This window comes from Neoarius graeffei, chromosome 12, assembly GCF_027579695.1.
Source record: "Neoarius graeffei isolate fNeoGra1 chromosome 12, fNeoGra1.pri, whole genome shotgun sequence".
Lineage (NCBI taxonomy): Eukaryota > Metazoa > Chordata > Actinopteri > Siluriformes > Ariidae > Neoarius > Neoarius graeffei.
Genome location: NC_083580.1, coordinates 62776289 through 62800146, shown reverse-complemented (window position 1 = coordinate 62800146; position 23858 = coordinate 62776289). Strand labels below are relative to the sequence as shown.

Here is a 23858-nt window from a genome sequence, read left to right as displayed (position 1 = left end):
GTTTTAATGCTTTTCAATTTTGACAGTGGCAATGTATACAGTATAAGCTGTACCTACAACCTATAAAATAAATTGAATGACTGAATAAAAAGTGTTTAGAGGCGAAAAGGTTTGATTCAGGTCGGGTAATTTCAGTTACATTGCAGCGCCTTATTTAATATGTGGAGACATTACCATTAATGATTCTCTCAGTGGGATCTAATGTATTTGGGAATGTGAGCATAACGTGAATAAGGGAAAACTTCACTTTTAACATATCAATAAAACATGTTAATATTCTTTTCTGAATACCTTTTTACTTCATTTCAGTCTGAAAGAGTGACGCACTAGCTTACGAGTCCTACACTTGCCCCACTGATCAAACCACATTGACTACAGGTTTTATTTTGTGAGATCTGTAACAAAAATAATATTTGAATAAGGGTCGCACTGCATCATCTCGAAGGCCATAGATGAGCGGGCTCAGGCAGCGGGGCAGAATCAGGATGATGAGAAAGTTCAGATAGCGCAAGTGTATGAAAAGAGCACTACTGCTTCCAGTCATCATATAAAGTGCTCTCTCTATGGTGGCATATAGAAATGAGGTGAGGCACAGGCCTAGCTGAATGAGGTGCAGCAGCACAGTCTTGTGGGCTTTTGTAGCAGATTCTTTATTAGAGGAAATAGACCTGGCTGTGATCATAATGCTGATGTAAGTGAAAAGGATGATCACAGTCACTGACACAAAAAAGAGAATATTAAAACCTTGAGTCTTATCGGCCTGCCACTTGGCAACAAAAAGTTTCTCTCTGGTGCAAAATGTGATCTTAAGCAACTGACTTGGATCAGTGACTAAGTCATATGTTATGTCTGTCACAATATTCAATGAACTGGCAAACCAAACAATTCCAAGAGCAATGCCTGTGTTTTTCCGTGTGGCGATAGTGCAGTGCCTCAGAGGGAAGCAAATAGCCACAAAGCGTTCCAGTGACATCAGAGCCAGGGTCAAAGGAGCATTCTGGAAAGCACAAGTGGAGATCAGGACTAACAGTGAGCAGATGGCTCTGGCGACATTGGTAAGGGCAAGAGACATGGCGTACATTATAGTTGTGACCAGGAGGAGGATAGAATCATTGAGAAGCATGTGGGAAAACAGAATGTACCGGGGTGTTTCATGGAACATGGACCTACTACCTAATGCAAAAAGCATGATGCAGTTTATATAAACAAAAAACAGAGACATCAGAACTGCTACCACAATTTTAGTCACCGTGGCAGCATCAAAGTCCACCTTGTAGACCTGCTCATACATGAACGACAGCTTGGCATCTGTGATGTTGATTGTCGCCATATGCTGCAGAAAAACAGAAAGGCTCATGAGAGTTTACTAAATCTTCCAAAAACAGATAGACATATGGGTTATTCCACTACTGAAGTACCATTTGTGTCCCACTGATATTACATTTACAAATATACAATGTATGCATTTTGTTTGTATGCACAAGACATTTAAAACAGGTTGTCCTTCACAACAACATATGTACGGTATGTGCATGTTTCAGATAAATAACCTCAAACATTAACACAATAAACAAAATCTACAGCACTTTTTAGTATATTTTCTAATTCTATGATTAAAATGTTACTCATTTAAGAGCAAATTGCAGCCACTGTCAGCAAAGAAAACCTTGTAAAAATTGAAATATTGTTATCTGAGATGGGATTTTTTAACCATTTTTGAAAGGTTAAATCTAAAAACAGCATTTGTCAGATCCAAGTCCGCTATCCATACACCTTGTCTTTAAATATTATCATTAAAATACTTTTTTTTTTGCATTATTGTATGAATCTATTTAACGTGCCTGAAACATGCTACGTCTTTTTTTTCATGAGTCATCTATTACATATTATGAAAAATGTACAAAAAAAAAAAAGTTACCTCAAAACAGTCACCCCTTTGAAATGCACTTTATAGCCAAAAGTATGTGGACACCTGACCATCATACCCATATGTGTATCTATTCTAAAACCATGCATATTAATACAGATTTTGCTCTCCCATTGCTGTTATAATAGCCTCCACACTACCGGGAAGGCTTTGTACTAGATCTCAAAAATTTTTACTAGATGTGATTTTACTAGATGTGGTTGTGGGGATTTGTGCTCATTCAGCCACAAGAGCATTAGTGAGGTCAGAAACCTAGGTCAACTCAGAAAAACTGGTATGCAGTCAGCTTTCCAACCCATCCTAAAGGTGTTCAATGGGGTTGAAGTCAGGGCTGGGGCCACTTGACTTCTTCCACATCAACCTTGGCAAACCATATCTTTATGGAACTTGCTTGGTGCACAGGAGCATTGTCATACTGAAACAGCCATTTAGTTAAAGTGAAGAGAAATCTTAAGGCTACCAAAGACATTTGAGACAATTGTGTGCTTCCAACTTTGTGGCAACAGTTTGAGGAAGGCCCCCATATAGGTGTGATAGTCAGCTGCTCACATCCTTTTGGCCATATAATGTATTTGGAATATTCATCAAGTCACAAGTCATTATTTTTTCTTTATTTTCAATGATATTGTGATATTGATTGATGAGGTTACAAATTATAACCATGTTACTTAAAATAAAGATTACATCTAAATTATTAATTAAAAAATGTATTAATACATTTTAAACAAATCATAGAACAATAAACCATTCATCCATAATCATGGATGCTACTTCATCATATTTTGTGTATTTTCTAATTCACTGATTTTAAAAAAAAATCCTCAATGATGTTACTTTCAACCTTCATTTAAGAGCACAAGTAGCCACTGTTAGCAAAGAACCTTTGTAAAAGAGAGAGAGAAAAAGAAAGAGAGAGAGAGCTTGTTATCTGAAATGGGTTAACAAGTTGTTGTTTTTTAATGGTTGGATGCATGTTTTCCTAGATTTAATGTTGAAAAATTATTTAAAACAATAATGTTTAATTACAGCCCTGTGATTACCTGGCGACTTGTCCAGGGTGTACCCCGCCTTTCGCCCGTAGTCAGCTGGGATAGGCTCCAGCTTGCCTGCGACCCTGTAGAACAGGATAAAGCGGCTACAGATAATGAGATGAGATGAGATGTTTAATTACAAGGGCTAAATGAAACCCCAATCATGGAATCACCTATATTTATTTTCATGATATTTATATTCATGTGTCTGTAAGATGGATATAAAACTTGAAAGTGTTTTAGAAATATGCAAGATACCAACCTGGGTTTTAGATTTAAAAAAAAAAAAATACCACAGTCTGTCAAAGTTCCATGTGCTTCAGCTGCTGGTCTCCCACCAAACAGAAAGGAGCCTTGCATTTCTGGACTTATGTAGCATCCATAGGACCATTCATCATTTCTTATGGGAGTGCAAAGTGAGAGAGGTGTGTGTGTGTGTGTGTGTGTGTGTGTGTGTGTGTGTGTGTGTGTGTGTGCATACCATACATGTGTATGTGTCAGTGAGTCAAAAAGATTTTTATAATTTATGAAAGTACTGATAATTTACAAAGATAGTTGAACTTTTACTTCTCCATAAATAATACATTAACCCTGACATTTAATCACAGCTTTCATGCAACTTGGCATGTTCTCCACCAGTCTCTAACATTGCTCTTGGGTGACTATATGCCACTCATGGTACAAACATTCAGTCAGCTCAGCTTTGTTTGATGGCTTGTGACCATCCATCCTTCTCTTGATCACATTCCAGAGGTTTTCAATGGGGTTCAGGTGTGGGTTCAGGTCTTTTTGGAGAGCAGTGGCTTTCTCCTTGCAGCCCTGCCATGCACACCATTGTTGTTCAGTGTTCTCCTGATGGTAGACTCATGAACACATACATTAGTCAATGTGAAAGAGGCCTTCAGTTGCTTAGAAGTTACCCTGGGGTCCTTTGTGACCTCGCCAACTATTACACGCCTTGCTCTTGGAGTGATCTTTGTTGGTCGACCACTCCTGGGGAGGGTAACAATGGTCTTGAATTTCCTCCATTTGTACACAATCTGTCTGACTGTGGATTGGTGGAGTACAAACTCTTTAGAGATGGTTTTGTAACCTTTTCCAGCCTGATGAGCATCAACAACACTTTTTCTGAGGTCCTCAGAAATCTTCTTTGCTCGTGCCATGATACACTTCCACAAACATGTCTTGTGAAGATCAGACTTTGATAGATCCCTTTTCTTCAAATAAAACAGGGTGCCCACTCACACCTGATTGTCATCCCATTGATTGAAAACACCTGACTCTAATTTCACCTTCAAATTAACTGCTAATCCTAGAGTTTGCCACTCACAGATATGTAATATTGGATGATTTTCCTCAGTAAATAAATGACCAAGTATAATATTTTTGTCTCATTTGTTTAGCTGAATTCTCTTTATCTACTTTTAGGACTTGTGTGAAAATCTGATGATGTTTTAGGTTATATTTATGCAGAAATATAGAAAATTCTAAAGGGTTCACAAACTTTCAAGCACCACTGCAGATTTGTCTCTGATATCCTGTTTGCGCCTCACCCAACCCTTTTGCCTGTTATCACGTTTTTGATCTAGCCTGCCGTTTTTTGGATTGTTTGCCTGTGTGTATATATCTCTGTATAGTTTTGCACTTTGTATATCACTGCACTCATCATTAAACTGAAACTTCTGCACTTACATCTGCCTCCCTCACGTACCTGACAGAATACTTCACCTTACAATGGATGTAGCAGAAGCGTTTCAGTACGCAATTCCACACCACTTCTGAGTTTCCCTGTCTCAGCCCCTCGCCTTGTATTTTTGCCTGAAGTCTGACTGGAGCCCCCTGGCACCCTACTACAGAATATATCATGCTAGGGGATTCAAGCTTCAGTGTGAATTCTACTATGAGGACCTTCAAGAGCCCAAGCCACCCGAACCCATCTGGGTTAGCTTCATCCTAAGTTAACATTTATTGCTGGAAGAGCACGCAGATGAGTGGATTACCTAATTTGAGTTGAGCACCCATGCCTCCAAAGCTCACAGACTTTCTTTGCCATGCTCAAGTTCATTTTTGAATCATTGGAAAAGGAGGAATCCCATGAAAATTTTTTGGGAGGGACAATCATTCTGATGGCTGACTCAGTGGAGGAGGCCATTGCTCCAGAACTCCCTCCAGTGGCTGATGCAGCAGAGGAGGCTGTCGCTCCAGAGCTCCCTCCAGTGGCTGATGTAGAGACAGCAGAGGAGGCTGTTGTTCCTGAGCCCCTCTTAGAGGTTGTCTCTCTTGAGTTGGTTTCTCAGCCAGAACCAGCACCTGAATTAATGCCTGAACCAGAGTTTGTATCAGAACCCATGCCTGCGCCTGTTCCAGTGCCCTTGCCAGCACCCATTCCAGCATCCATTCCAGTGCCAGTGTCTGCTCCAGAACCAGTGCCAGAGTTGGAGCCAGAGTCAGCACCAGTGTCTGCTCCAGTGGCAGAGTCAGAGCCAGAGTCAGCGCCAGTGCCAGAATCGGAGCCAGAGTCGGAGCCAATGTCTGCTCCAGAACCAGTGCCAGAGTCAGAGCCAGTGTCTGCTCCAGAACCAGTGCCAGAGTCGGAGCTAGAACCAGCACCAGTGTCTGCTCCAGAACCAGCACCAGTGTTGGAGTCAGCTTCAGTGCCATCGTCAGAGCCTGTGCCAGTATCTGCTCCAGAGCCTATGCCAGCGCTGGTGCCAGAGTCAGCTCCAGTGCCAGAGCCAATGTCAGATCCCGCATCAGTGCTTACTCCAGAGCCAGTGCCCGGTTCAGCCAGAGCAGCAGAGCTTATGCCAGAGTCAGTACCTGCACCAGCTTCAGTGCCGATACCAGAGTTAAGGCCAGTGCCAGAACCAGGGCCTGTTCCAGAACCTGTGTCAGAGGATGTTGGAACGACCTCAGCTTCAGCTGGTTATGAAGACATCTGCGTCATCCCACCGTGGCCCAGCTATGAAGATGTCATTGTCCCGCCATGGCCCAGCTATGAAGACATCATCGTCCCACTGCCAGGTCCTAACCAGGACCTTAGCAACACGCTTACAGAGCTCGAGCCCATGCTTGAGTCCAGTTCTGAGTCTAAGCCAAGTCCAGCGTTTGAAAGAGAGCCAAGTCCACAGTCCAAGCCAAGTCCACAGTCCGAGCCATCCCATTTACTGAGCCTGAATACAGCCTGGAGCCTTAGTTAAAGCTCGCTTCCTGCTCTGAGCCAAAGCCAGTTCCTGAACCCCTACCTGAGTCTTCTCCAGAGCTTGAGCAAGAGTCCAGTCCAGAGCTCAGACCCATCTCCAGAGTACGAGTCATCTTCAGAGCTCGAGCACACTTCCAGCCCTGTATCCAAACCAGTTCCTGAACTCCAGCTCGAGTCATCACCTGAGCTGGAGCCAGAGTCGTCGCCGATGCTCGTCATCTCCAGAGCTCAAGCCCAGCCCCGAGCCCAAGCCAGATCCAGAGCCCAAGCCTGAGTCGTCTCCTGAGCTGGAGCCAGAGTCCAGCCCAAAGCTCAAGTCATCGCCAGAGCTCAAATCCAACCCAGAACTTGAGTCCACCTTCAGTTCCGGATCCAAGCTAAGTCCAAGATCCAGGCCAAGTCTGGAGTCTGAGCATGATTCTGGCCCAGAGCCCAAGTCAAGTCCCAAGCTCAAGCCTACTCCTAGCCAAGAACCCAAGTTGTGTCCTGAGCCCGAACCCCCACTGGGGCCAAGTATGATGGATTTTTGCTCCCAGTGGGAGCTCTTTGGGAGGGAGTTCTGTCAGTCCTGTGCACTGTGTCACGTGCACCTGAAAGTGTGTGCCTTGGGCTGTGTGCACGCCGAGTGGACTCCAGCATGCGCGCCGTGAACAAGGCACACCTGAGCTCAATTAAGGAACTATGTGTTTGCCTATTTAAGGACTGTGCTGATGTATTTGCATCGTGAAGTACAACGATAGGCAAGTACACATTACCGAGCCTTTCTACCCGTGTTCTTGATGGCCTCTTTCTCGATTCTTGTGCCTGTTTCTCATTCCTGTTCTAGATTTGCCTCTGATATCCTGTTTGTGCCTCACCCGACCCTTTTGCCCGTTATCACGTTTTTGATCTAGCCTGCCATTTTTTGGATTGTGTGTGTGTGTGTGTGTGTGTGTGTGTGTGTGTGTGTGTGTGTGTGTGTGTGTGTGTGTGGTTTTGCACTTTGTATATCACTGCACTCATCATTAAACTGAAAGTTCTGCACTTACATCCGCCTCCCTCGCATACCTGACAATCAATAGGACAAAGTATTTTTCTCAGTCTACCTACAATATTGGATGTTACAATGTGGACGTAACACTCCACAAAGTACATTGTGAAAATATTACTATTTTTATATGAGGTTGGTCATATATTCTGTGTATTGTGCATGAGTGACCTTCAGTGTATGGAATTTTAAAGCTCAATACATCAACTTCATCACCATGTGTTTACTTTTTTTGGAAAATGGAATAAAAGTTTAATAAATATGGCATGTCATTCATTTGTATCACCATGCAAACTGATAATCCTACACTTTTATGAGGTACTATATGCCACCCCATTGCTTCAATATTTCCCTACACATTATTTTCTTGGAAATACTTGATTTTAACAAGCAAAGGGGACAATGCATTGGAACAGGCCCAATTAAATCTCAAGTGCCCATTCATATTGTGTCCAAAATGTTCATTTGCTTGTTTTTGAATTGGAATGAAGATTTTCTAATTAGTATATAGTCTAGTTTATTTCTTTATTTATCTTGCTTTTTTTCATCTTTACTCATTCATTCTCAGTTACTTCTTTATTCTCGTCAAGGTTGTAGTGAATCCCGAGCCTATCCCAAGAACACTGGGTGAGAGAGAGGAAAACACCCTGGATAGGATGCCAGTCCACTGCAGGGTACTATGCACATGTATTTAATTTAGAGTAGCTAATTCACCTACTGGAATGGGAGTCATAGCGAGGGTATAGGTGAAACTTGAGAACCCAGAGGAAACCCATGCAGACACAAAGAGAACATGCATAGAAACTTTGTTCCCATGCTCAAGAACAAACCAGGGATCCTGGAGCTGTAAAGTGGCAGCACTGTCACTGTGCAGCTCCATGTCTATACAGTACAATAAAGTGCTTTCTTTGCATAACCCAATTAGGAATGGTGCTGGGATCATAGTGAAGGGGCAGCCATGAGTGAAAGTCAAGGTCCTTGCTCAATAACAAAGCTGTGTCTTTCTGACAACCCTGTGATTTGAACTCAAAAACCTTCCAATTAACGACTGCAGACTGCCCAGTTAAAGCAGCAAGATTAAGAAAACACTGATGGATAGGCCAAAGCTCATGGGTATAGGTGCATTAGCAATCTCCCAAACCCCAGCACTTCCCTTGTGCCCTCATTACTACATTCATGAATTATTTATCCATTAACTGTCTATCATGTGTGTTATCCTGTCATAGTTATGAAAAATACACTGTCTCCTGGGCCATAAACTAGGGTGTATTAAGACTCTGTGGACAAGAACTTGGGAACTACAGAACAATAACTTTAAGATTATTTATACATACACTTCAAATCTTTAAACAAGCAAAACCCAAGGAACATGATGTCCTGATGCATGAATATTCAGCATAGCCATACACAAATATCCCATGCAACCCTGAGTCATGGTACACTTTCCTCTTCTGTGCTACTCTTTTAACGATTAATAAGTTTGAAAGAGCACCATGGCTCCAGTCTCCAGTGTATCATCATTGTCTTCCCTTAGAGGACACTTGTTTTCCAGCTGCATGATGCATGTGCCATAAATGGCTATAAGAGAGTGAATGAATAATTAATACATTAATGATTATGCTTTGGGATGTTTTTAAAAGCTCTCTGATGTATTTAATTCTCCTATGTTTGACAAAACAAAAATATTTACTCTATAGAAGTATGTCATCAGGTTGCACCCTAGAGTATCAAACTACTCTTGGGTAGAATAATGAATGTTAGAGGCCTAAAATGCCATGTACTTTTGGTGGGGAAATGGAAGAAAACTGGAAAGTTGATAGTTTGTGGGGTTAGAGGTGGGTGAAGTCAGTAATGGCCTATGATCTTTAGCTCTTTATGTAAACATGTTGGTGGCTGGATTGAATAACAGAAGACCAATTTCTGAGGCATTACAAGACACTGTGTTCACTCCATCATCTGGAGAGCCAGACTTTCCAGCAATCTGTAACTGGGAGACCCTTATTCTAAGTGACACTAGCCAATCATGGCCATCTATTAATTTTCTGTATATGCAAGAGGGCAGTTATTGCTCTCCTCAAAGTGTCATATCGCACAGCATGAAGCAGCAGGTTGGAAAGATGTTATGGTGTCACATATTAGAAGGAAGCCTTGTGTTAGCCCTCATTTTACTTTATTGGTAGCTCCTGTGCAAAAGGGCATTGGATGCGCCTTAAACTGGGAGAATAATGAGAAATAGCCCCCCAAAAGGAAGAGACCAAAAGAAAGAAAAGCTAATAATTTGTGTCTTTTATAAAATTAAATTTGAATCAGTTACTTGGCATTAGGGCTACGTGCTCATTTCTGCCATTTACCTAGGTTCCAAGTAAATGATGGGAATGCGAATATCTAACCTATATATTGTTGGACCATATTTAGCTTTGATCACAGCACACATTCACTGTGGCATTGTTTTGACAGCCTTATCCAATGCCACAATATTTATTTCCATCCAGAGTTGCATTAATTTTTCATCAAGATCTTGTTTTGATGATGGGGTTGAGTCGAACCATGCCATAAAGTCTATTTAGCACATCCCAAAGACATTATTTGTGGTTAAGGTCAGGACTCTTGTGGTGGCCAATTCATGTGTGAAAATGATTCCACATGCTTCCTGAGCCACTCTTTCACAATTTGAGCCTGATGAATCCTGGCATTGTCATCCTAGAATATGCCCATGAAGGTATAATGTTGCTTGAAAGTTTGTGAACCCTTTAGAACAGGGGTGCCCAATACGTCGATCGCGATCGACTGGTCGATCGCAGGGCCAATGAGAGTAGCTCACAGAACTCCGCAAGAAAAAAAACGGAAAAAAAAAAAAAACGCGCGTTTTCAGAAAAGCAATTCATCCTATCACATAATGATATTATAATGTGCCCGCTAATTGACGTGTAGACAGGCCAGTCTGCTGGCTGCTAAAAAGTTTGTTACACCATTACCATAACAACCATAACATATCTCATAGCCTACTACAGACAAGCGCCAGTTGTTGCTTGCTTTCCTTTTACCACTGCATTTTCGTTTTCGCTGTAGCTCGATTCGCTGTGTAGTAGCCTACAAAAAATGATTCGGAAATGAATGAGGGAGATAAACAAATAAAAAAATCAAAGACTTACCATTTCCATCAAGAATGGGAAGAGGACTTCTTGTTCACGATGTCACACTCGAAGTGTGTCTGTCTGATCTGTCAATCCAGCATTGCACTTCCAAAGAAAGGGAACGTAGAGAGACATTTTCGAATGGTTCATCGAACCTTTGATACTGACTTTCCTCCAAGCACTGAATTGAGAAAGAGAAAGGTGAGGGAGTTGAAGTCTCAGCTTCTTGGACAGCAGTCTCTTTTCACTCGGCCAACGTCGAAAGCCAAGGCCGCCACAGAGGCATCGTTCCGGGTGAGTCGCACGATCATTAGGCACAAAAAGTGTTTCCAGGATGGAGTTATGGTGAAGGAAGCCTTCATCGAGGCATCAGATGCGTTGTTTAAAGACTTTAAAAACAAAACGGAAATAATGTCTGCAGTCAAAGCTGTTCAATTGACAGGAAATACAGTGACCAGGCGATGCGAAATGATGGGCGACAACTTAGTACAGCAGCTTGCTAAGGACATTGACTGTTGCGAGTGCTTCTCGTTACAGATGGACGAATCTACCGACATCACAGACAAAGCCCAGTTGTGCATTTTTATTCGGATGGTTCATGATATGACTGCAAAAGAGGAACTTTTAGCAGTTCTGCATATGAACGCACACACACGGGGGGAGGACATTTTTCAGATATTCAAAAACTTTATCGACAAGACTAAGATTCCAGTGTGCAAGTTGGTGTCTATCACCACGGACGGGGCGCCAGCCATGACAGGCAGGCGTAATGGATTTGTTGCCAAATGCCGAGAGGATGAAGCGTTTCCTGACTTTCTAAGTTACCATTGTATCATACACCAACAAGCGTTGTGTGCGAAAATGTTGAACATGAAAGAGATCATGGACGTAGCAACAAAAGTGGCCTGTTCTATCCGTGCAAAATCTCTCCAAAGACGACTCTTCCGCTTGCAGCTTGAGGAGGCTGACAGCGACCACACAGGACTACTGCTTCACACAGACGTAAGGTGGTTGAGTAGGGGGAAATTCCTGCAACGATTTCGCGATCTCCTTCCCGAGATAAAGCAGTTCCTTCAGGAGAAAAAACATGCAGAATACGAGCAACTTAATGATGATCGTTGGTTGCTTGATTTGGCGTTTTTAACGGATCTGTCAAACATGCTCAATGAGCTAAACGTGGAATTACAGGGCAAAGAGAAACTCGTGATCAATATGATAAGCACAGTGAATGCCTTCAAAGGAAAACTTAAACTGCTTTCTTCAAAGATCCAACGCAATGATCTGGGAAACTTTAGCAACCTTGCATCTGAGCTGAATAATCAAGGAAAGGACTCAACGGAGTTTGACAGTGCATGTTATGCAGAACAGATTGACACCGTCCTGTCAGACTTTGACAGGAGATTTCAAGACTTCGCTCTACTCGAGCCAGTTGCCATGTTCATGTGCTTCCCTTTTCGGGAGGATGCTGAGGTCGATGTCCTCGCTTCCAAAATCTCAACAATGTTTCAGCTCAGTTCTGCTGAAGTTGAGGATGAGATCTTGACACTGCAAGCAGACATTAACCTGAAGTCCAGGGCCAATGAACAGTTCTGGAGTTTGCTCACAGAAGAAAAGTATCCCAACATGAGAAAATGTGCAACATCTCTGACTGCAATGTTTGGGTCTACTTACTTGTGCGAGTCAGCCTTTTCACATATGAAAATTATAAAATCCAAATACCGCTCCACCCTGACCGACGATCATTTGGAGGCGTGTCTGAGACTGGCTATCAGTAGCTATATCCCGGACTATGCATCCCTTGTTGACTCCATCCAATGCAAGTCATCATCTGAATAAGGTAGCCTACTGACCACTGATGTGAACATGCCCCTGTGTATGCACAAAAAAAAGACTACATGCATAAAGTTAATTGTCTGAAAGTTTCAATGTTTCAACAGTGAATTGTAGTGTGAGAGGGTGTGTAATGTAGGCCAATTGCCACTCTATGTATGTTAAAAAAAAAAGTCCTAGTTTTAAAAAAGTTCATTTTCAATGTGTGGACTTTGATCATAAATGTAGGCCTGAATTTTATGGGCAATGTAATGTGAACCTGCCACATGCAAAAAAAAAAAAAGGCTACATGCAATGTACACATAAAGTTAATTCATTGTCTGAAAGTTTCAGTTTGAACAGTGAGTTCTAGTATGAGAGTGTGTACTGTGGGCCAAATGCCTCTATCTATGTATGTATGTTAAAAGAAAATCGTAGTGTTAAAAAAAGTTACATTTCAATGTGTGGATTTTTTTTATCATAAATGTAGGCTACTAAATTGTATGAGCAATGTAATGTCACTGTGTATGAAATCACATGCTGATTAGTAGCCTCTATTGTGGATGTTACTGTTGTTATTTCCAGGGTTGGTATGGAAATAAAACTCAATCATAAATGAATTCAGCTTGTGATTTAAATGTGAAACCTTAGTAAAATAGCCCGTATGACACTGTGTTCATTTTGGTATTGTAAATTTAAAAAAGACACGTAATGTGCGTAGTTAGTAGATCATTCTGAGTCAGTCACTTAAAAGGTAGATCACCATTCAGAAAAGTGTGGGCACCCCTGCTTTAGAATTTTCTATATTTCTGCATAAATATGACCTAAAACATCATCAGATTTTCACACAAGTCCTAAAAGTAGATAAAGAGAACACAGTTAAACAAATGAGACAAAAATATTATACTTGGTCATTTATTTATTGAGGAAAATGATCCAATATTACATATCTGTGAGTGGCAAAAGTATGTGAACATTTGCTTTCAGTATCTGGAGTGACCCCCTTGTGCAGCAATAATTGCAACTAAACATTTCCAGTAACTGTTGATCAGTCCTGCACACTGGCTTGGAGGAATTTTAGCCCATTCCTCTGTACAGAACAGCTTCAACTCTGGGATGTTGGTGGGTTTCCTCACATGAATGGCTCGCTTCAGGTCCTTCCACAACATTTCAATTGGATTAAGGTAAGGACTTTGACTTGGCCATTCCAAAACATTAACTTTATTCTTCTTTAACCATTCTTTGGTAGAACAACCTGTGTGCTTAGGGTCGTTGTCTTGCTACATGACCCACCTTCTCTTGAGATTCAGTTCATGGACAGATGTCCTGACATTTTCCTTTAGAATTCGCTGGTATAATTCAGAATTCATTGTTCCATCAATGATGGCAAGCCGTCCTGGCCCAGATGCAGCAAAACAGGCCCTAACCATGATACTACCATCACCATGTTTCACAGATGGGATAAGGTTCTTATGCTGGAATGCAGTGTTTTCCTTTCTCCAAACATAACACTTCTCATTTAAACCAAAAAGTTCTATTTTGGTCTCATCCAGCCACAAAACATTTTTCCAATAGCCTTCTGGCTTGTCCATGTGATCTTTAGCAAACTGCAGATGAGCAGCAATGTTCTTTTTGGAGAGCAGTGGCTTTCTCCTTGCAGCCCTGCCATGCACACCATTGTTGTTCAGTGTTCTCCTGATGGTAGACTCATGAACACATACATTAGCCAATGTGAGAGAGGCCTTCAGTTGCTTAGAAGTTGCCCTGGGGTCCTTTGTGACCTCGCCAACTATTACACGCCTTGCTCTTGGAGTGATCTTTGTTGGTCAACCACTCCTGGGGAGGGTAACAATGGTCTTGAATTTCCTCCATTTGTACACAATCTGTCTGACTGTGGATTGGTGGAGTCCAAACTCTTTAGAGATGGTTTTGTACCCTTTTCCAGTCTGATGAGCATCAACAATGCTTTTTCTGAGGTCCTCAGAAATCTCCTTTGCTCGTGCCATGATACACTTCCACAAACATGTGTTGTGAAGATTAGACTTTGATAGATCCCTGTTCTTTAAATAAAACAGGGTGCCCACTCACACCTGATTGTCATCCCATTGATTGAAAACACCTGACTCTAATTTCACCTTCAAATTAACTGCTAATCCTAGAGGTTCACATACTTTTGCCACTCACAGATATGTAATATTGGATCATTTTCTTCAATAAATAAATGACCAAGTATAATATTTTTGTCTCATTTGTTTAACTGGGTTCTCTTTTAGGACTTGTGTGAAAATCTCATGATGTTTTAGGTCATATTTATGCAGAAATATAGAAAATCATAAAGGGTTCACAAACTTTCAAGCACCACTGTAGAATAAATCCACTGATGTAATACCTGGTCATTGAGTACATTCATCAAGTCAGACTTCATTTTATAGCCACATAACATTGCTGAGCCTCAAACTAACTAATTGAAGCAATCCTAGATCAGAATTTTACAGTGTACAGTGGCCACTATGCATAAAGGGTGAATCATTTTATGCACTTCCCTTCTCACCCTGATGTGTCTATCACTTTGTAATAGAGTAAATCTGGACTCATCAGACCACATGACCTTTTTCTATTGCTCCAGAGTCCAATCTTTATGGTACCTAGCAAATTGAAGCCTTTTATTCCGATTGCCTCACTAACAAGTGGTTTTCTTATGACCACACAGTTATTCAGTCTCAAACCTGTGAGGGTTTTTTTTCTCATATTCTGCATGTTGAAATGTTTTTACTTTCACTATTAAACATAACCATTATGCTGTTGATTTTTTTTTTTTTTTACAATTTGACTTCACCAAGCATTTAAGTCATATTTGATCATGGTCAGTCAAGATTTTTTTCCAATCACATTTCTTTCATGAAGTTGATGGCTCACCACTATCCTTCCAAGTTTTAATAATGCATTTGATAGTTCCTTACCCAGTTCCAGCCATTTCAGCAATCTCTTTAGTTGTTTTTGTTTTTGTTTTTTTGCTTGATGCAGGCCAATAATTTAACCCTTCTGAAACACATTAACAACTTTTCCATGACCATGGGATACATCTTCAGACATAGTTGTTTAAGAAATGAAAAGCAACTCACTGCATCAGTTAGGGTTAAAAGAATTGTTGCCAGCTGAAACATATTCAGGATGAAAAAGGATGAAAAAAACAGAAGTCTTTGTCTTTGGGGAATATTTCAAACTTTAAGTACTGTATTTTCCGGACTATACATCGCTCCGGAGTTTAAGTCGCATCAGCCAAAAAATGCATTATGAAGACGAAAAAAACATATATACGTCGCACCGGACTACAAGTCGCACTTTTTTGAAGGGTTATTCTATCCATAGAATCTGTGATTCTATCTGATAAGCGTCGCGTGGTTACTGCGCGACTGCATTGTTTATTTAATAAACGAACAGCTGAGCAGTGATAACGCGCCCTTTGCCCTGTAAGTAGCCTAGTCTGATTATTTTAAATATCTACTACTATCTTTAATACTATCACTATCGTTATTACTAATAGCCTATATTATTATTATAACTAATATTAGTAGCCTATTACTGATGCATTAATCAGTTTGCTTTTAGAATATTTTTACCGGTAGGGCTTATTATCGCCCCATGGCTCTTTCATCTTTGTTATTAAAGCTGTAGTCATCATCGAGGAGTGTCATTCTTCATTTTTGTCGAATTTTATTTCATCAAATCAGAGGTCAAGTAGGCTATAGGTATATCATCTCCAAAGACAGGTACGGTAGTAAAAACAACCGTCTAGTGAAAAAAAAACCCAACAACAACCGCTCAGAGGAAAAAAACAGGCAGAAAGTGCGCCTGCCAGTTAACGTCATATCAGATAAAAACATTAAACGTTATTCAGACCATTAACACCATAACATCAGAGATGAAGAATAAAGTTCATCTTGGAAGGAGAGTTATTTTTAAAAATGCAAAACTAAATCATTTATAATAGCCCAGAGAAAAACTGGTTGAATATATAGCGTAACATCAAGTTATTCAATAGGCCTAAAATCAGGGCTTAATTTGAGCCGGAACATGACGGAACAAGATCCGTAACCTCCGTTGTCGGATCCGGCAGCTATTTTCATTTCATTCGGTATTTGTTAGATGCACTTTAATTACACTTTAATTGAATAAAGACATTTACCAGCTGTAGTTGTAGGGCTCTACATAGAACCTTTAAGGGTTCCCTCAGAAGGAGAACTAAGGAACCCTTAAGGTGTTTTTTTTTCTAAAAGTGTATATAGTTTTAAAAAGCTTCCTGTAGGTTAATGTCACTCTGAAGTTGCCAAATCCTTACTAGACAATCAACTGGAAATTATTAACTATAAATAAGAAACAAATAAAACACAACAGGACATGCTATTATAGGAAAATAATCAGTCATGAGGTGGTGTGATGTATTACCACACTGATAATAAAATAATTGTCATTATTACAGTCGGCGGCACGGTGGTGTAGTGGTTAGCGCTGTCGCCTCACAGCAAGAAGGTCCTGGGTTCGAGCCCTGGGGTCGGCGAGGGCCTTTCTGTGCGGAGTTTGCATGTTCTCCCCGTGCCCGCGTGGGTTTCCTCCGGGTGCTCCGGTTTCCCCCACAGTCCAAAGACATGCAGGTTAGGTTAACTGGTGACTCTAAATTGACCGTAGGTGTGAGTGTGAATGGTTGTCTGTGTCTATGTGTCAGCCCTGTGATGACCTGGCGACTTGTCCAGGGTGTACCCCGCCTTTCGCCCGTAGTCAGCTGGGATAGGCTCCAGCTTGCCTGCGACCCTGTAGAAGGATAAAGCGGCTAGAGATAATGAGATGAGAGATTATTACAGTCATTAATCACAAGAAGCCTAATCAAATATAACCTAATTTCTCCCTTAATAACTCTGTTTGTTTCAATTAGGCCCTACATCCATTGCTATCTTGAACAATTACCCAAAAACACTTTTCTACTTCTTAGGTTGTCTTACTACATTTTAAAATAATGTACGGTACTGTGTAAAAGTGCACATGCAAAGAAATTCTGTAGTGCAAAGATGCCTTCAAATATGATTAAATTAAGTGTTTCTACATTAAAATATACTATAAAGAGCAGTAAACAGGAATAAAATGAAACAAAGTCAATATGTGGTGTGACAATTCTTTGCTTAAAAAAAAAAATTAAAAATTGTAGTCTCCGGTACAGTGAGTGCAGTTTTATAAGGAAATGATCTGTAAGTTTTACTGAGCATCTTGCAGAACCAGCCACAGTTCTTCTAGAGACTTTGACTGTTGCACTTGCGTCTTATTTTTGCAGCAAAGCCCAGCAGCACTCATTATATTTTTTTTGTTTGAAAAGTGGTCTCTTACATAACATACTGCTTTCTTTACTGACATACAGTACAAACATTTTTCTGTAATATTTAATTTTGTGCTGGAAAACTAATGTTTGGAATCTAAAATGTTTTTTTTTTCCTGAATCAGTAATGTAGAAGTCATGAAAAAAAATCTATAACACAGTTTGTACTAAATAAATTATGGTGCCCAAAACTTTTGCCCAGTAGTGTATGTCTGATACATCACTCTGTGGCTTCAAGTCTCTTTTCTTTCAAAGCTAGCTCCTGATTGCACTTGTCAGATCTTATTTATTTATTTATTTATTTATTTATTTATTTATTTATTATTTATTCATAGATTTTACAGTTTTGTGGTTACAGTTTACATTTGAATTATACTGCTTGGGAAAACCAGTCCTGGTCAAAGAAAATCCAGAAAGAGTCAGTGAGGGAAGGTTCTGTTATTTTTATAGAGAAAAAGACTATCTCAATGAAAAAACAGAGGTTCTTCTCAAGTTCTGCTACCCCCTTGCTCATCTTTTGTGATTTTAGTTGTGGCTGTGACTGCTTCATTAGTCTCTTTCCCACCTTAAAGGGGACATATTTTGAAAAACTCACTTTTTTAGTGCTTGTGCACATATATTTGGGTATCTGGAGTGCCTACCATCCCACAAACTCTGAAATAAGACAACCCAGTCAGTTTTGCTTGGGCTGCCTGTTTTAGAAAACATGTGCTTCAACAAGCTGTTCAGATTTAAAGGAACAATCAAATCAGCCATGTTGAACAGGGATGTTTAGAGAGGATGAGAAGGGTGCTATGCTGGCTTTATCCTTGTATATATTCTGACCAAAGCTTATCACAGGCATTTCATTAAGACCTCGGGGAACTGTGTCAGCTTGTGGAAAAGGGGTATAATATGCCACCTTTAAATAAATCTGGCAGATTTTTTTTTTAATCTCACTGTTGGATTTTAGAACTGATACAAACTGCATCTGTGAGTGTGCAAAAACTAGTCGACTAATACATTAACTAAATACTGCTGTGAGGACGTTGACTACCTGAGGTAGTGTTAAAAACAGTAGCAAGGCAGAATCTAGTGGAAACCCACACAGATGCAGAGAGAACATGCAAAACTGAGAATCAAACTGAGAACCAAGAACCATCCATTTTCTTTACCACTTATCCATTGTGGGTCATAGGGGAGCTGGAGCCAATCCCAGCTTACTATGCGTGAGAGGTAGGGCATACCCTAGACCAGTGTTTCTCGACCAGTGTTTCTCAACCACTGGGCCATGAGGTTTGTTTGTTTGTTTGTTTGTTTGTTTGTTTTCAATTTTGAAGTCAAATACTAAATAGTTCAAGATGTCATAGTGTCCCAAATCCAGTAGCTGGTTTGCCGAACACTTTTCAAGTGGAATAAATACATTTGTGGGCAAATTAAGAAGCACAAGCCTTTATTTTGTCACATTTCTCCTCTACATTTAACCCACGTGTGCGTGAACACACATGCGGAGAGAGAGAGAGAGCGAGAGAGAAAGAGCAGCAGGCTGAATAAATAAATACATTTGTAGGTAAATTATATGGTTCTGTGATGCCTGCTGGAAGAGAAGAGCAGGGAGGATTGGGAATCGAGCAGCTGTGGTTTGTTTACACCCAATACTAAAACTTGTAGCGTTCTAACAACCATTGCAAAGATGCGTACAAAAAGCCTAGAAACTCCTATTTACACGGCCAAAAATGATACAGGATTTATCTTGTAGTGTCCTGATCCCCAGATGTTTAACCCAGCCACAAACAAAAAGTTGTTCTCCTCCATGCTGTTCCAGGTTTTCATCTGTGTGTCCGTGTAGAACAATGTCTGCAGCACCAGGTAGTTTGAGATGTCGGGGAACTCAACGGATGGATAAGTTTCCAACTCATAATGAATGAATGAATGAATGAATAACTTCATTTAAACACGATAAGTTGATCAGCAGAGCTGGTGGGGTTGTACATGTACAGATACAAATAATTACAAATACAAAAGGCTAAAAATATACGCAATCTTTAGAAAAAACTTAAATCTGTTGATTATCTGTTAATTGTCTTCACATTAAGTTAATTAATAATATGCATAACTATTGTCTTTGTATATAGTTATGGCTACAATAGGATCAAAATATATTCTACTAATGTCAAATTTAGCACATAAATTTTTCTTTCATAGGAAAAATCCTTCTTTGTTAGCGTGTTAGGAGCTATCCCACTGAGTGGTTTCTATATCCACTACTTTTGAGTGTACTTCTTGGTTTTAATAACTTGCTTGTTAACTGAACACAAACATGGCAATAAGTTCTTGTGTTAATGGACCAGACTTCACTTTTGGATTATTAATCCCTTTTGACTGAGAATGCCCTGCATGCATGGTTTGGCTTCTGGCACATCCATATTGTTTTTAATACAATACCTACAATTAAAATTGTTTTTATTGCATTTATTCAATTCCTGAGCTCCCACCTGTAACAGGGAGTGATGTTGCATTCCATTAATACACTTTACAATAGATTATTCGATTCTAATAAAATAGATGAGCCAAAATAATTGGGGATCTTTTTTGAGGGGCTCCAACTCATTACAAGTATGAATAGGTGGGCCTTACAGTAGAAAAGCTTGAGAACCCCTGCCTTAGACAGTTTGTCAGTCTATCACAGGGCTAACACAGCCCTGAGAGACAGACAGGCATTCACACTCATTCACACCGGTGGGCAATTTTGAGGAGCCACTTCACCGAATCCACAAGTCTTTGGACTGTGGAAGGAAACTGGAGCACCCAGAAGAAACCACCACAGGCACAGAGGGACACAGACAGGTTCAAACTTGGAACCTGCTTGCTGTGAGGTGACAGTGCTAACCACTGCACCACCATGCCACCCAGAACTTGGAACCCAAAAACTTAAATAACAAAAATAAGCAACCCAAGGATGAACTTTATGCAGTTGATCAAAATGACAGATTATACCTAATAATACTAAGGTCATGACATGTAAAAATTAATCCATACTGCTGTGCTCGATATATTTGCACCAAAACCACACACACTAGGCAAGGCAAGGCAAGGCAAGTTTATTTATATAGCACATTTCATACACAGTGGCAGTTCAATGTGCCTTACAGAAGTAAAGACAAAACAGTGAACAAAAAATTAAAATTACATAAAATAAAAAGGGAAGGAGAGAAAAATAAAAATAATATGAGAATTAAGCAATAATAGAAATAAAATAATAAAATGAAGTAAAAGTTCAGTAAAAAAAACAGCAGAATAAAATGAAGTAAAAGTTAAGCGTATCTGTGAAGATACTCAGTCATCCAGGTACATAGTAATCTGTGGTTGGTAGAAGAGAGCAACTGGACTTGCTTGAAAAGTCTTGAAGACGTTTCGCCTCTCGTCCGAAAGGCATCCTCAGTTCTGTCTGTCTAATAGGGAGTATCAAGTATTTATCCTCTCATGGATCATAATAGAATCCGAATCAGAATGCTGATGGCTGCATTGTAGGTGGCTGATAGATGTCATAGACACCCACCTCTGTTCAGTGATGGTCGTTCCAGGTTGACAAAAATGAACGATCCTCTCTGGCTAAGATGTCTGCCAGTTTTCTGGAAGTCCTCTCATACTCCTGCACTAGTCGAAGGAAACTCATCCCAAAGTGCGTAGAAACATATCTGTGAAGATACTCAGTTTCGGACGAGAGGCGAAACGTCTTCAAGACTTTTCAAGCAAGTCCAGTTGCTCTCTTCTACCAACCACAGATTACTATGTACCTGGATGACTGAGTATCTTCACAGATACATTTGATGACATTTATCAGTTAGCAGAAAGCATCTGAGAACAGCTTGGTCTTTAGTCTAGATTTAAAGCTGCCAACAGCAGGAGCATTTTTGATGTCCTCTGGAAGTTGGTTCCATAGCTGTACTGCATAGTAGCTAAAAGCTGCTTCACCACACTTTGTTTTAACAACAGGTTTTACCAGTAAATTTTGCTGCTGCGATCTACTACAACACTAGAGTCAATGCTGTGCTGAGAATGGTCCACAAACCAAAATAATTTCAGGTCATCTATGGTCTAGTGGTGGTCCCTTAGCATTGATGGGGCAGAGGAGGTAAAAGGAGGCCGACAAATTATGCATCGCAACAGGTGGGAAATCAGTAACTGAATACTTATGGTGTGCATCAATATGACAAGATAAACATGCCAACTGAGTGTGCACTAGTGTGGGTTTGTTTTCCTGCAAGTTCTAACTGGATACATTTTACAATCAGAAGTTTATCCCGTAGTACTTGTCTCAGTGCATTCAAGCTGCTCTCCCAGTTACTCCTCACTGCTTGTTAAGATCTGTAGTAGGATCTGATTATCTTCTGTCAATCTCACAAAGTTCCTGTATACCTGCACTATCTTCATAGGCAACTGTTCCAGCATTACATCCTAAGCAGAAAGGTGACCAGGGAGAAATACAGTAGACAAAAGGTGTTAAACACTGCCCTCTAGTGATCCTAAATAATATTGAATCAAATTTAATCTGTTAAACTTAATTCTGTTGTATTTGCTTTGGGAGGAAATTCTGGTATTGACTTCTAGTTTTGCTGATCTCTTTTTCTGTCTCTGAATGGTATGAGTGAGGATGTGAGTCTGGTAGTAGAGTTTGGCTGAGTAGAGTTAGCTCTCACTAACTCCTCAACCATACACACCTTATCTGTGACTATAAGGTCGTCCACGTTAAGTGACAAGGGAAGCTGAGTAGAAGGTTGAATTTGAACTGGGGTCACCGGTTTTATTTTTAATTAGACCAGTCGGGTGGGGCTGGATGCCACACAGTGCAGGAGTCAATTAGCAAAGAATGAAATGAAAGAAAATAAACTTGTTTAATTGATGTAAAGTTGTCTGTTGTTATTTATACTTTATACACTCATTGGCCACTCTATTCGGAACACCCATCCACCTGTTGTTTTATGCAGTTACCTATCAGCCAATCCCTTGACAGCAACACAATGCATCAAATAATGCAGATACAAATCAAGAGCTTCAGTTAATGTTCACTTCAAACATCAGAATGGGAAAACTTGTGATCTCGAAGTGTGACATTCTTTCACTGTGGCATGGGTGTTGGTTTGAGCCAGATGGACTGGTTTGAGTATTTCAGAAACTGCTGATCTCCTGGGATTTTCACACACACAACAGTCTCTCTCTAGAGTTTACACAGAATGGTGCGAAAAGCAAAAAACACTGAGTGGGTGACAGTTCTGTGGGTGGAAACATCTTGTTGATGAGAGAGATCAGAGGAAAATGGCCAGATTGGTTGGAACTGCCAGGTAGGATAGAACTCATAGCAACTCTTTACAACCATGGTGAGCAGAAAAGCATCTCAGCATGCAACAACAGAAGACCACACTGGGTTCCACTCCTGCAGCCAAGAACAGGAATCTTACAATCAAGAACAAGTTCTTATTAATGTGGCCAGTGAGCGTATATTCGATAAAACTTCATGTTTAATCATATAGGGTTATAAATATATTTCAAAACATTTATCCTGGCTATAGATAAAACAGGACATTTTTTTCACAGTATGTATTTTGAAATATTAGTAGTAATTCGGTGTGGTTCAGTATCGGTTGAAATACCATTAAAGTTCCATTTAAGTTTAGTTATGATTTCAATGTTAACCAAGTGTGCAAAAGTGGTGAAGAAGAATCAACACCTGAGTTCGACATTGATTCAGTGAAATAAATGTTGACCAAAAAAAATGTTGATTTAAGTTTAAGTTCAAAGTGTTTATTGTCATATGCACAGTAAGGACATGTCCACTTGCACAATGAAATTCTTAGTTTGCTGTCCACCATGAATGCCAGTTACAAATAAATAAATATGAGGAAGAAGTAATACAAAGTAAAGGCAATAAAGAAAGAAAGCACAACTTTATTCATCACACTTGTGAAATTCCTCTCTGCATTTAACCCATCTGAAGCAGTGAACACACACACACAAAGCAGTGGGCAGCCATGCTAACAGCGCCCAGGAAGCAGTTGGAAGTTAGGTGCCTTGCTCAAGGGCACCTCAGCCCAAGGCCATCCCATATTAACCTAACCTGCATGTCTTTGGACTGTAGAGCACCCAGAGGAAACCCATGCAGACACGGGGAGAACATGCAAACTCCACACACAAAGGCCCTCGCCAGCCTCGAACCCAGAACCTTCTTGCTGTGAGGCAACCTTGCTAACCACTTACACCACCGTGCCGCCCAGTATAGTGCAAAAATAAAAGCAAAAGCAACAAAACCACCCAGTATAGTACAAAATAAAGGTAAATGTAGTGCAAATAGGGGCGGCACGGTGGTGTAGTGGTTAGCGCTGTCGC

The 23858-nt window shown here is 40.4% G+C and overlaps 2 protein-coding genes across 2 annotated transcripts; one reads left to right on the top strand and one right to left on the bottom strand.

The window, feature by feature from the left end:
• Nucleotides 1-358: 358 nt before the first annotated feature.
• On the bottom strand, nucleotides 359-1330 carry LOC132894792 (odorant receptor 131-2-like). Its single transcript, XM_060934907.1, has one exon. The coding sequence runs from the start codon at nucleotides 1328-1330 to the stop codon at nucleotides 359-361; it is 972 nt and encodes a 323-aa protein (XP_060790890.1).
• Nucleotides 1331-10462: 9132 nt separating this feature from the next.
• LOC132894791 (general transcription factor II-I repeat domain-containing protein 2A-like) lies at nucleotides 10463-12157 on the top strand. Its single transcript, XM_060934906.1, has one exon. The coding sequence runs from the start codon at nucleotides 10463-10465 to the stop codon at nucleotides 12155-12157; it is 1695 nt and encodes a 564-aa protein (XP_060790889.1).
• Nucleotides 12158-23858: the final 11701 nt, after the last annotated feature.

Bases quoted from the DNA above. Each gene is read 5' to 3' on its own strand.
- LOC132894792 (XM_060934907.1), bottom strand. From the start codon at position 1,330: ATGGCGACAATCAACATCACAGATGCCAAGCTGTCGTTCATGTATGAG.
- LOC132894791 (XM_060934906.1), top strand. From the start codon at position 10,463: ATGGTTCATCGAACCTTTGATACTGACTTTCCTCCAAGCACTGAATTG.